Raw genomic sequence first — 14,826 nt, forward strand, 5'->3', positions numbered from 1 at the left:
CAGGTTTGGGGAAGTAATATCAAGGTGCAAAAAACTTTTACATGTATGCTTTTAGCATATACTCTTATCCTAAGTAATTTTATTGTAAATGAAAAAACAACAACAAAAAACTTTTAATTTCAACAAATTTAACAATAATACAGATGCCATATTTTTTTCAATAACATGCCTCCAACTTGGAAACCCTGGGAGTAAAGAAAGTTTCTAATTTTTTATTATGACTTTGTGGTGGCATTCAAGGTGCGTTCTACTAAAAAAAACTAAATATGTTTTTTTTACATTTAATTCAAAGCTTACATTTAATACAAGGCATTTGCTGAACTTAGACAAGATTATCTTGAATAGCAATCCAGTTTGGCCTAATAACTGACAAAAAGCAACTTCACTTTGGTTATAGGATATAATGCAGGAAAAAAAGAAAAGAATATCAGGGGGAAAGTGGTAAGTACATTCTTTAAAATGTATCTTTGTGTTCTGTTGAAAAACAATAGTGAGTAAATGGCCATTTATTTTTAATTGTGAGAAAGATCTATTCAGGAATGAATTAAACTGCTGCAGGAGCTTCACACACAAATCTTTTCTCTAGAGAACAGAAAGCATCCGACCAGAAATCGGTCTCTCCGCCTGGATGTCCCAGACTAGCACAGTCCTCACCGTCCGGATTGCCTTTAGTCCAGTTATCTGGCTCTCTGATTCCATTCTCTCGCTTAATCCAGAATCTGCAGAATGGGAAAACACAGAATACATCTGCTTCAAATATTGGTGGTTTTTCAATGCAAAGGTTGTATTTTAAACATGAATGAAGATCTTACTCTACTGAATCATTAACTGGCTGGTTGTTCACCCAAACCCAGTGACCCTCAGTGTCCAAATCATTAAGACCAATCCAGTGGGTTACTTTAACGTTAGAAGTAACAAAATCCTGAAGGAGAACAAATTGAAGTGTTACTATCATGCAACTAGTGAGATTTGATGTAGTGCACAAAAGGTTCGGAACAGAGAAAGGTAGTATTTATAGTCAACATGAACTGACTCTGTTTTTGGGCTTTTTAATGCACGTTCCAGGTTGTATTGTTCAACTGATATCACACATCAAATTTATGTACAATCAGTAAATAGTGCTTTACTATTATTACCTGGCACAATGTTGTTTTCTATACACCTAGAAACAAGTTCCCTATCTTCACCGACCTGCAGCTGAAGACAGACTAAACCACAACCATAAATAAACTTCCAATTATGACTCCTATTTTGGGAAAAAAGAGATAGTTTGTTCTCTCTTACTCTACTTCTCTGCATCGAACATCTGCTTTATACAAAAGCTTGTATACCTTTTACTTGAAACGTGGCGCACTGCAAATATCGATAGGCCACATAGTCTGTGATTTTCTTTTGTAAGTCAATTTGAATAAAAGTAGCCTATGTGCTAAATAAATAAATTCCAGATGCATAAAATCAAGTCCTGCCTCCTTTTCCTTGGAATGCTTCTCTCAAAAATTTCACGTTACAGAAGTAAAAAGAAGTACTGTTTCATGTTGATTTTACCAATATCAGAATGTTTAGCGTATTTTTGCTAAAATTTTGCTAAAATGTCAATCAGTGGACCTAAAAATGTCTTAATGTAGATCTATAAAGAAATCTAAAAAAAATTTGAATATCGTGAAAAACGATAAAGGAGCCCTGACAAAGTATTGAGTGCATAAATTAACGTACTTTAAAGAACTTGAACTTTTCTGCTTTGCAAATTCTTTTTTTGATTGATCTTAGGAAATATTGAGATACTGGATTTTGACTTTCATGAGCTGTAAGCTCTAATCATCAAAATTAAAACAAAAAAAAAACGTCTTTCTTTACATGTTATGAATGTAAAATATATATGAAAGTTTCACTTTTTGAAATAAGTTACAAAAAATGTTTTTCCACGATATTCTAAATTTTTGAGATGTACCTGTATATGATTTGTTTCGATGTGAGCACTATTTAACTGTAGAACATGAGATTGATCTCAGAGGGATGTATCTATGGAAGCATAAAGTAAGCAAAATTCATTTTGAAATGTAATATGCAAAATGACAATGCAATATGTAAAATGGCAATGTATTTCTGTATTTAAATTTACATTTTCCCATTCATATGTGCAAAATTTATTGCAAAATGAGAATGAAAATTCAATTATATAATTTAAATTTGCCATTTCCTACACTAGTTTTAATATGTAATTTAACATATTTTAATGCTTTAGAAGTTGCAAAATTAAAATGAAATTGTATTACCTAAATTGATTAGATAGTTTAACATGTCCAAGCAAAAACTGTAGCAAAATTATCATTTAAATGCCATTTTTCCTAAATGCATTTATACTTATGGGTAGAACACATGGGACTCCATTTTCATCGTGATACCGCGTGATTATTGTAGCAAAATGCAGTGTGAATTTCCAAATGCATTCTGAGCCAAATGTGCAGCAAAAGGGTAGCAAAATAGGAAAAATGGCATTTAAATGATAATTTTGTTACAGTTTTTGCATGGACATGTTAAACACATCTAATCAATTTGGGTAGGCGAATACAATTTCATTTTAATTTTGCAACTTATAAAGCGTTAAAATATGGTTTTAATTGACATATTAAAACTAGTGCAGAAAATGGCAAATGTAAATTATATAATTGAATTTCCATTTTGCACTAAATAAAAATTTAAATACAGAAACACATTTTACATATTGCATTGTCATATTGCATATTGCAAAATGAATTTTGGTACCCATATGATTCCTATGTATCAGGTGTTTAACTAGTGAACACACCTGTTCTGCTTTGCTGTTTATGATCACTAGATGTCCTCCTAGAGTCACACAGTGATCTCGACTCTGTGTCCAGTTCATCTCGGCCGTAGAGAAATAGTAACACTTTCCTCCAGAATGAATCCAGTGCACGGCACAAAGTGCACAACCTGTGCTGTCTTTGGTAAAAATCAATGATTCATTATTTCAGACACATTTTCTCTTTATATTATAGAGTAATTGTATGTGTATTTAAGGTCTTTTACACTTTGTACATGGCTCAGATCTTAAGACGTACAATTGAATCGGTTCAGCTTTCTAAGTGCCTCGTCATGCTGGTTACGGAGCGCATCAAACTGTGCTTTGTAATCTGCATCCAAAACAAAGACACAGTGAAGATGAGATGGTGTGGGGCTTTTGACAATTGACTTCACAAATCAGAAGTGAAGTTGTTGTGGTTGCTGTATTTCTCTCACCTGTGGCATTGCGGCCGTGATCAGACACCGACACATTGAAGTCTGAATTGAAAAAAAGCAACAGATACAAAAACAAATCAATAGAATCTCAAATATTTTAGAACAGAAGAAGTGCCTTGGATTCTTTTTTTTGTAATATAATCTCAAAGATGTGAAGATATAATCGAAATGCTTATGTTTAGGCCTGAAACATTAGGCATGCGTTAAATAAAAGTAAAATGAGTACGTGTAGCATGTGTAAGAAGTATCGCCAGAGTGCAAACGCCTCCGAAAGCAAAGAAAAGGCAAACACTGAGGACTATCAGAAGAACTTGAATCCATTTATGCACAGTCTCTTCTTTCTTGAGGGTCTTCTGACCTGTGATTAGAAATCAGATGAAGTTTATAATAATTATCTATACAAGTCAAATGCTTAAAAAAAGAACTAGGTACAGTATAGATGTATGAGGAACATGTTGTTGTACATAATTTACATGTTATTCATTTAGCATAATCCTGGGTATAATACAAGAATTTGACAAATATGTAAATAAATGCACATTACATTGGTTTGAGTTACACACACAAACGCGCATGTTGGGTTTCCATGTTTTGTGGGAACTTTACATAGATGTAATGATTTTTGTACAGTACAAACTGTATTTTCTATCCCTTTACCCCTCACACAAATCTACTGGAATTTGTAGATAAAAAAAAAAAGATAATTCTGCAAGATTTATAGGCTTGTTTCCTCATGGGGACGAAAAAATGTCCCCACAAGGGTAAAGATTTTTGGATATTACTTTTATTATTTTTGTGGGTACATTTTGTCCCATAACATAGAGTAGGCTATACCTGAACCACACACCATATTATTTGTTATTAGTAAAACCAGTTTAAACCAGAGTGATATATGAAGTATGATGAAGAGTTAGTCTGAACTTAGCCACAGTTCTTGATACTTCCTTGAAGGAAGGAAATGCGACGTTCTTACTCAGAAGTTTGATGTTTTGTGACCCTGGAGCACAAAAGCAGTCTTAAGCCACTGGGGTATATTTGTAGCAATAGCCAAAAATACATTGTATGGGTAAAATTATCAATTTTTCTTTTATGCCAAAAATTATTAGGATATTAAGTAAAGATCATGTTCCATGAATATATTTATATATATAATATATATAACTATATCAAAACTTCATTTTTGATTAGTAATACGCATAGCTAAGAGCTTCATTTGGACAACTTTAAAGGCGATTTTCACATTTTGATGTGAAGTTTTGATACAGAATGAATGAATGAGAATTGACAATACTATAGAGATTTGATCTTTTGTTTTTTATTTATTTGAAGTGTATTTGTATACAGTGTAAAAGTATTTGTTGTGCTTCATTGTACGAATAATCATCAGTGCAGAATTCTTATTACAATACTACATGTAAAGTAAAATATAGGCCACGGTATATATTCGAATAATAATATTATTCTAATTTTAAATAATAATAATAAATGGTTTATTAGATGTAATTAGATTTTTGCTGATAAATTGTCTTACCTTTGTATCGAGAGCATTTGTTAATTGAAGCAGTCGTTGAACGTACAGAATCAGAATTTTCATAGATTACATCCATTTCATTAAACTGGCAGATGTCTGACAGTTAAGGAAGTCAAACAGACCATCTAAACAGACATCAGTGTAGCACAGGAAATAATCATTGGCAGATAGTAGCAAAAAAAAAACTAGGCTAAATATAATAACATTTCCATGACAATTGTGCCTTAAACACCCATTTCCTTATTTATGTGCACTTGACTCATATTTTGTTTTTCTGACAAGCTGTCTTGTATTTCTTGCATTGGGCTCATCTCTTCTATTAAAATTGTTAATAATATTGCTTATTCAAAACAACAACAACAAAAAACAGCAGGACATTTATTGTACATATATAACATATATTGTTTTGCCCCTCAGATTGCAGAAAAACCTTAAAGGTGCAGTGTGTAATATTGACAGCTGACAGCGGTTGATACAACAAAAACAGACATTCCAACATGAACAGAATAATTCCTAAATATCTGCAAACATATTGTGGTATTTTTATTCTTTAGTAGTCAAATAATTACATACTGCATTTATCTGGCTTCGATTTGAAGTGAAGTGACATACTGCCAAGTATGGTGACCCAAATGAAATTGAAATGAATAATTTTATCAAATGTGCCATTCATTGTTATGTAATCTGCATCTTTAGTATATCACATATTTGTAATGCTATTGCTTCTTATTAGGCCTACAATATTCTGAGGTTTCTGAGAGTGCACAATGAAAACTATATCATTTTTTTTTACCCCTGTAAAATTATCCACCTTATTTTTCAATGCAAAAGTAAGCTGTTTTCTGTGAATGTGTGAGACTGTAGGGAAATAATGAGAATAGTAAGTGCAGTAAACGGCAAAACTGTTTGCACTACAAACCAGTGTGTAACTACCATTAAAATAATATGATAAGACACACCAGTTGGAAATATCAAGCCGCAAAATGAGCTGTTTTGTACAGCTAAAATTAACTGGATAGGGAAGTGAGGTCATTTTTAAGAGAAAAGTGCGCGAAGAAAGAGCACCAAGAGCGAGCGAGGAAAAGCAGTTTGTGTAGGACAGGAATAGCTGAATATCAAACAGAACATACAGAGTCACCTTTGACTGACCATTGCATTCCAGAAATCAACAGCTGAGTCTGTGATTGGTTACATTGCACAACCCTTTAAACACGTTATAAACAGAAACTCTGCCTAGCATACGCTGTGATCTGTAAACCCTAGCTTTGAGTTACCCACCATATTTATTTAAAAATATTTGATAAATCCCTCCATGGAATATTTAATTCCCATTTGGTGGCCTTCTGTGTCCAAAATTGTGTAAAAACATCATGGGACAAGGTTTTCACACTCCAGCTGTCATTGTAAGACAGTGAGCAACAAAATCATCGAATCATTTGTGATCCAGTTTCATCTACAGAAGAAGCGAGTATAAGGGTTTTTTATGAATCTTTGCAAATTGCTTTTCCTAATAATGTGCTAGTTAGCAAGTTTTGTGGCTAAATGTGGCAAAATGTTACAGTCTGCTCATCACCCCAAGGAAGAGAGGTGAACAGAGCTCATTAGCATTTAAAGCGACATGAAACAAAACGGGTTGCTGCAAACACAGCTGATTTGGCAAGGTAAAAAGAGTGTTTTTTACATTACCATTGAGAAATTTTAACCTAAGTATGTTATAGACTTTTCATTAAGACCCTAAAAATCATACCAACTTGTGGAAAATGGGCATCCGATGACCCCTTTAATTTCTGTATAATATATTTTTTAACATCATACATTTTCAACAGCTGCGACAGCTTGCCGCAACCTGACATTTTATGAATTGCACTCTAGTACTGAGAACACAGTTTAAAGTTTCAGTTAAAATCTATATTCATCGTAGTTGATTCTTGTCTGAATGTATGCCAGTGTGATTTTAATGCAATCATTGTTACCCAAAAGATGGGAGAAAAGTACTGAAATTTTTGTTGAAAAGATAGAATTCACGAATATCATTCTAATTTAAGATGAGGTACTTTTGCAATTTAATAGACTAGGTAATCTCTTAAAACTGATTTAGATAAAAATCTTGTAAAAACTAACACCATTTTCCCTAAAGTTCTATGGTGACACACATAAAAAAAAAAAAATCACTAGTCTTTGGAAGCTTTCACAGCATCATGAAATGAACTTAGTCTGCCTACAGGACGTCAAAACTTCATACCCGTTCACACGTCACTATTGCTTTAGGCAAATATCTTAATATGCTTTTGACAGATCACTATATTTACAACAGATTTGCATCTTATATTACATTAAGCATTACATGTGAACATTCTGCTTTCTTAACATGACATTGGTGATGGTAGCAGCATGCTCGACTATCTGAGATTTGTATTTATTTATTTATTTACATGACACTGTTCAATCACCCAGGAATGCATGAATGGATTCAATGCTGTGATGCTGTACCACTGACAACCTTCTCATTACTCCACTTCATCTCTCTGACCACTTCTTTCTTCAGTTCTCTATCTGTCTAACGTCATGCTCACCACTGATTCGTTGTCTGGTCTCCTTTTGCTGTAACCACTGCTATCTCTACACATTTCTCCTCTGTGGTCTCTTCATCCCTCCCACAACTAACCACTTCTCTTCTCTTGAATGTCAGAGAAGCTGCTGACATCACCCCCAGGCCAGCATGTGCAACATCATCAAAACAAGCCCGGGGCGGCTGAGAGGACTACAGAAGACTAAGAAATATCTAAGTTAGTTAGCAGTGAAAGTTGCGCAGATTTCAAGTGCAAAAAAAATAGAAAAAGGAATAATAATATTAATAACAACACAACAGTAATATTTTTTCACTTTCAATAATATAATAGTAGCCTATTACTTTTTAAGTCAAAGTGGACATCAAATTATTGGTTAGTTATAATTTTTTGTTTAATTATTGTTTTATTTCTAAGTAAATAAAATGAACGAAAGCAAAAATTTCACATATTAAAGTCTTTTCCTTCCTCATATGAATTAAGTAAACCTTCAAACCTTTAAAGGCTTTAATGACATTGCCAGTCTGTGTTAAACTTTTTTTTTTTTTTTTTTGGTTGTAGTAACAAGCCCATCAGTTTTTCCTTGTTATTTTACTAATGCCATTCATTTTTTTAAAATATGTATTTTAAACACTATAGCCTATATTTGGATTTCTGATTGCCTTCTTAAGCCAGTCTTGCTTAAAAAGCAAACACTCCACCGAGACCGCCTTGCTGACCTTTGCTGAAACTCTTCGACTGGCAAGAGCGACCTCCAAATCATCTGTTCTTATTCTGTTGATCTCTTGAGCTGACAGTGTTGAAATCCTGATGTGCTGTTCATTCAGTGATTCAAAATAAGAAATAATGTTCCTGCCTTACCTCCGCATTGAGAGGGTTTTTCACCGGAAGCAATTGTTGAAAGTATGAAACTAGAATTTTCATAGATCGAATCCATTTCATGAGCCTGACGATGTGGATGAACTTATGGACGTAACGATGCAGCTGGTTGAAAATCAATAAAAAAAACCCCGTAACAATTCAAGTCAGTTGAGATCGAATCATGATGCAATGCACAGGGAATGCAGCATCTTTGTTTGGATTGTGATTAAAATGCAGTGATAATCTCAAGCAAAGCATTTGTTTGTTTATATGAAGATATTTCTTTTATTTGTATTATTTATTCATTTGATTTTGGATTTAAATTTTTTTTTTTAGTTTTGTTATTTGATATTTCATTTTGACAAAGTATTTTTGTCTGAGAAATAATAAAAGGACGTTTTCATTTATAATTTGTCTTAAATATGAAAAAAATCAGTATTCTATATTAAATTATATAAATATAAAAAGCATACAGAAGCATTTTTGCAGTCTACACTTCAGAATGCCTTGAATTTTACTACACTAAATGTGCATGTGTGGAAATTGCAATAAATCGCAAGTGGCAACTTCTCACTTTGAGCACACGAATGCGTGTGTCATTTATTTTTAGGTACAACACAGAAGAGAAAAACATGACGCTCAACCGCGTCCACGTCACCACGCCATTTAAAGGGACAGCGATCCCTGTAGTAATGAATAACACACTAAGAACAAAGTGCTGCGTTTATAATCACAGTATGTAGAACTACGCTTAATAACAAAGGTGAATTATGTATGTCACATTCACTACACACGTCCCCCCAGAATTCACCATATCAGAAGAGAAAAAAAATAATTAAAAAATAAAACCGTCAACGGGGAGGTGGTCGTATCAGTCGGCCACAACGGCTGCGCTGTTCCGGAGGTCGAGGAGACCCCACTGCAGGCGGAGTCCCGTCATTACACGTGTGTGGGGCATGGAGTGGAGATGGCTTGGGAGTAAGGGGGGCAAGGGGTGGGCGCAGAGCAGGAGGTCGTCCGCGTGGTGGGGGCTGAGCCAGGTCAATGGGCCTAGCCACGTCCAAGTGAGCCGGTTTAAGGCGGTCAATGGAGAATCGCTCCGGTTTGCCGCCCCTGTCCACCACAAAATGTTTGTCCCCTGTCTCCAAAACCCGAAATGGGCCCTCGTAGGGCGGGTGTAGCGGCCCCCTGTGGGCGTCGTGGCGAATGAAAACATAACCAGCCGCCTGAAGCCCAGCGGGGATGTGTGACTGAGGGAGGCCATGACGGGAAGTAGGGACAGGTGCGAAAAGCCTCGCATTGTCCAGTAGAGCAGAGCGCTGGAGAGAAGCAGACCAGGGAACCGTAATGCCAGGGACAAAATCCCCTGGGACCCGCAGCGGCTGCCCATAAACCAGCTCCGCGGATGAGGACTGAAGATCCTCCTTTGGTGCCGTCCTGATGCCCAGCATCACCCATGGGAGCTTGTCGACCCAGTTACCGTCTTTGAGGCTGGCACGCAGGGCAGCCTTCATCGACCTATGAAAACGTTCACAGAGTCCGTTAGCCTGCGGGTGATATGCGGTTGTGCGATGGAGTTTCACTCCGAGGCTCCGTGCGACGGCATTCCATAGCTCAGACGTAAACTGCGCGCCTCGGTCAGAGGAGATGTCCGAAGGGGTGCCGAAACGGGCAACCCAGGTGCCAATAAATGCCCGTGTCATTTCGACTGATGCCACTGACGTCAGCGGCACAACCTCAGGCCAGCGGGTAGTCCTGTCAACCATGGTTAACAGATATGTGAAACCGTGAGAGGAAGGCAGAGGACCAACCAGGTCCACGTTTACATGGTCAAAACGCCTCTCAGGCACAGGGAACAACTCTAAGGGAGCTTTAGTGTGGCGGTGGACTTTGGCCCGTTGGCACTCAACACAGGTGTTAGCCCAGTCCCTAACGTCCTTCTTGAGGCCGTGCCAAACAAACTTCGCCGCAACCAGTCTCTGTGACGCTTTCGAACCTGGGTGGGAGAGACCATGGATGGCATCAAAAACTTGTCGTCTCCATCCCGAGGGAACAACCGGCCGCGGACTACCTGTGGAGACGTCACACAGGAGCGTGGCGCCGGCGTCGCCAAAAACCACGTTCTCGATCTGCAGCCCTGTAGTCGAGGTCCTCAGGATTTGAACATCCGGGTCTGTGGTCTGAGTCGCCGCCATGCGGTTGTAATCCAAACCCAGATGGACTGCCCCTGCCACAGCCCGTGATAGGCAGTCCGCCACGCGGTTGTTCTTACCGGCAACGTGCTGCAAGTCCGTGGTGAACTCGGAAATGTAGGACAGATGCCGCTGTTGGCGGGCGGACCACGGCTCAGCCACTTTGGCCATGGCAAAAGTCAGCGGCTTGTGGTCCACAAAAGCAGTGAAGTGTCGGCCTTCCAGCAGGGAACGAAAGTGTCTGATGGCGAGGTAGAGAGCCAGCAGCTCCCGGTCGAAAGTGCTGTACTTCCGCTCACAGGGGCGCAGCTGACGGCTAAAGAAAGCCAGCGGCTGCCAGGCCCCGCCTACCCACTGCTCGTAGACAGCACCGACAGCGTAGTCCGAGGCGTCCGAGGTGATGCCGATAGGGGCGGCAGGAGAAGGATGCGCCAGCATGGTGGCATTCGCTAGGGCTGCCTTAGTGGCAGCAAAAGCCTCGACTCTGCTCTCAGTCCAGTCCACAGCGTGCTTGGGTTTACCTTTCAAAGCCTCGTGCAAGGGCAGCATGAGCTGAGCGGCACGAGGGATGAAGCGGTGGTAAAAATTCACCATGCCGAGGAATTCCTGCAGGGATTTGACAGTGAGCGGGCGTGGGAACTGTGTGACTGCCTCCACCTTTGATGGGAGAGGGACTGCCCCATCCTTAGTGACTCTGTGTCCTAAGAAGTCAATAGTGGAGAGACCGAACTGGCACTTGGCGGGGTTGACAATTAATCCGTGTTGGTTAAGCCGCTCAAAAAGTGTCCGAAGGTGCACCAGGTGCTGAGACTTGGACATGCTCGCTACCAGGATGTCATCCAAGTACACAAAAAGGAAAGGCAGCTCCCGCAAGACAGAGTCCATAAGGCGCTGAAAAGATTGGGCGGCGTTTTTCAGGCCGAACGGCATGCGCAGAAACTCAAATAGACCAAATGGCGTAATTACTGCCGTTTTAGGAATGTCCAGTGGGTGTACCGGCACCTGATGATATCCCCGGACGAGATCCACCTTGGAAAAAATCACCTTGCCAGCCAGGTGTGCTGAAAAGTCCTGTATGTTTGGGACAGGGTATCTGTCAGGTGCCGTTGCCTCATTAAGCCGCCGGTAGTCACCACACGGGCGCCAGCCGCCGCCAGGTTTGGGGACGATGTGGAGGGGTGATGCCCACGGGCTGTCGGATCGGCGTACTATGCCCAGGCGTTCCATGTTGGCAAACTCAGCCTTTGCCACGGTAAGCTTGGTTGGGTCGAGGCGCCGAGCTCGAGCGAAAACAGGAGGACCAGTAGTGGCGAGATGGTGCTCCACACCATGCTTCACGGTAGATGTCGAAAAAGTGGGCTGAGTGAGGGCTGGGAACATGGCAAGCAGACGGTGGAAATCATCGGACGTTGAGAGCATGCTAGACAGTCGTATGGGGTCGGACTCGCTGAGCGTGCACATATAAGAACAAAACGTGACGGCGTCAACCAGACGGCGGTTCTTTACATCCACCAACAGTCCATGTGCGCATAAAAAATCAGCGCCGAGGAGGGGCACGGCGACCTTTGCTGTAACAAAATCCCAGCCGAACTGCTGTCCTCCGAAACACAATTCGACATACCTCGTTCCATATGTGCGGATGGGGCTACCATTGGCAGCTTCCATAGGAGGGCCGTGGCTGTCGGTCGCCATGTCCAGACGGGATGCAGGCAGGACGCTCCTTTGTGCCCCCGTGTCGCACAGAAAACGGCGTCCGGAGATGCTGTCGCGGATGAAAAGCAGCCTGCCTATGCGGCCGACGCTCATGGCCACTGCTGAGCGCCGGCCCTGACATTTCCCGAACCGCCGAAACTGCATGGTGAACGGCATTTGGTAGCCTTGGTTCCAAACTTTGCATGGTAGAAACACAAACCCGAAGGCTGTTGGGGGCCAGAAGGCTGCTGCCGACGAGAAGTGGTTGCCGCAACGAGTGTGGAGTCGTCCCGCGTCGCCATAGCAACGTGCGCGGGAAAAACCGCGGCCACACAATGTTCCTGACTCGCCAGGAAAAATTTATCAGCCTCTTCAGCCAGGCTCCGACAGTCAGTGATTGTGGTGTTGGCCAATGCAGCTCGCACTTGAGAAGGCAGCTGACGCAGGAAAAGCTGGATGAAAAGAAAATCTGGTCTGTGCTCGCCCAGAAGATCCAGCATACGGTCCATGAGCTCGGACGGTTTGCTGTCACCCAGTCCATGAAGTGAAAAAAGCCTGCTGGCTCTCTCAGCGTCCGACAGTTCAAACGTTTTTAACAGGTGGGCCTTGAGCACTGTATACTTGTCAGTTGCCGGAGGATTTGTTAAAAGGCTCACCACTCTGGATGCCGTTGAATTTCCGAGAGCTGACACAACATAGTAGAATTTTGTTGTATCCGCGGTGATCTCACGCAACGCGAACTGCGCTTCAGTCTGGGCGAACCATGCCGATGCCGACGATTCCCAGAATTCGGGGAGTTTAAGGGTGACAGCGTTCGCGGTCATGGTCGTGTCGTGTCTCTGGGTACGTCCAGCAGACTAATGTCGGGGTCACCAGTGTGGAAATTGCAATAAATCGCAAGTGGCAACTTCTCACTTTGAGCACACGAATGCGTGTGTCATTTATTTTTAGGTACAACACAGAAGAGAAAAACATGACGCTCAACCGCGTCCACGTCACCACGCCATTTAAAGGGACAGCGATCCCTGTAGTAATGAATAACACACTAAGAACAAAGTGCTGCGTTTATAATCACAGTATGTAGAACTACGCTTAATAACAAAGGTGAATTATGTATGTCACATTCACTACACATGCACGCTTTGTGTGCTTTCGTACTCAATAATGTCAGATCGCACATCATTACAACACTTACCATTATCGCAGAAGATACTGTATATCGCACACCCCAGCCTCAACTTTGACTGGAAAATGAAATTATCCGCGATTGTGCGTGCACTTGTTTGCTCATGTGCAAACTAGCATTTGCAAGTTAGGAGTCTATGTATTTCTATAAATGCTAGACCACTGATTCGTCAATCATGCTTTCTTGCAGTCTGTGTTCTTCTGAATTTATTTTGCAGTAAGAAACGAATATGCGTCAGGAAAATGTATCGGAGTAAAAGTATACATTTTAATTAAATGTATGATGTAAATGTAGTGGAGTAAAAGTGAAAGTTGGCTGAAATATAAAAACTCAAGTACAGATCAAAAAATACTTAAGTACTGTAACAAAGTTTTAGTACTTTGTTACATTACACCACTTCATGCACCCGATGGTTATAAATAGACGTGAAACAGACACATCTTCAGGTTACACCTTTGCCTAAAGAGACGTCCAGGCACACCTACAGCATACCGTTCCAGCTTTTTTCAGGGAACAGGGTTACAGTCAAGTAACCCGAGGCGTTCCCTATCAAAAGTTACTCTCGATGCCGTGTTTCAGTAACGCTTATGGGAACGAGTCATCTACGTCTGCACCCCAGCCCGTGAGGGAAGCGCCTGTCGTTAGCATCTCGTGGTGACAACACGTGACTAGAGTAGGACCCAAAGTCAGAAACCGGGCCATTAGCGCGTAACCCCTATATGTCTCTTGGGATTGGCCCTTAGATGAAATAATCTAAGGGCCAATCCCATAATGTGGGAGCAATCCCAATAATGCGCTCATTGCTCTATAGACAGATTGAAACTTAATCGCTCAGTCAGAGTGTTCAAATGTAGGCAAGTGAAAATGTATCTGTGCTAACATATATTTTACGTTTAACAAAAACACTGGCGAGTTAAATTTAACAATTTATTGGCCAATGGCTAACTCTATAGTTGATAGTCGTCTAGATTGAACATTAATTTGCGAGTTCGAGTTTAGGTCGCTGTCTGTTGTGGTGAAATGTCAATCACTTTTCATAGCTTCATTATGGCTTAGAACTTTAGGCGTAATGTTAAAACACTTTATCACATGACCAGAATATGTTTAACGCCTTTTCCTAAATAACAATATCTGCATAGGCCTACTGAAAGAAATATAGTTATATATATATATATACAATTCCTTTTTGAGCTATATAAATTGTTACCAGTGGTGGAAAGAGTACTGAAAAAATATACTCAAGTAAAAGTACCATTACCTTCCAAAAAACTACTTGAGTAAGAGTAAAAGAGTAGCCTAAGTACTCATTAAAAGTACTCATGAGTATTGAGTACTGAGCTATGGATTCTACCCCGTCATAATAAACGCTGTACACTGCAATTTATACACTTAAAAAATGCTGTACATTCTGTAATTCACATTATCTTGTTTGTCATAAAGAACGAAGAATATCTATCACCCAGCAGTTTTAATTTTGACTGCCAACTCTTTAAAACACATCAAAATAGCACAGAAACAGTATTCAGTTGAAGAAAGTAT

At 40.2% G+C, this 14,826-nt stretch overlaps 1 protein-coding gene across 2 annotated transcripts; it reads right to left on the reverse strand.

The window, feature by feature from the left end:
• Positions 1 to 59: 59 nt before the first annotated feature.
• On the reverse strand, positions 60 to 4,981 carry LOC306846906 (C-type lectin domain family 4 member E-like). 2 transcript variants are annotated; one of them, XM_079380598.1, is made up of 7 exons: positions 4,790 to 4,981; positions 3,485 to 3,616; positions 3,259 to 3,300; positions 3,081 to 3,152; positions 2,807 to 2,961; positions 813 to 922; positions 60 to 747 (listed from the first exon to the last, which is right to left on the reverse strand). In XM_079380598.1, exons 1-7 carry the CDS (start codon positions 4,863 to 4,865, stop codon positions 708 to 710), a joined length of 627 nt encoding a protein of 208 aa, XP_079236724.1. In that variant the 5' UTR covers positions 4,866 to 4,981; the 3' UTR covers positions 60 to 707. The 2 variants fall into 2 exon arrangements, with proteins under 2 accessions (XP_079236724.1, XP_079236723.1); XM_079380597.1 differs by having other exon boundaries at positions 60 to 719; positions 4,790 to 4,935.
• Between the last annotated feature and the right edge of the window lie 9,845 nt (positions 4,982 to 14,826).

This window comes from Barbus barbus, assembly GCF_936440315.1.
Source record: "Barbus barbus genome assembly, chromosome: 27".
Classification (NCBI taxonomy): domain Eukaryota; kingdom Metazoa; phylum Chordata; class Actinopteri; order Cypriniformes; family Cyprinidae; genus Barbus; species Barbus barbus.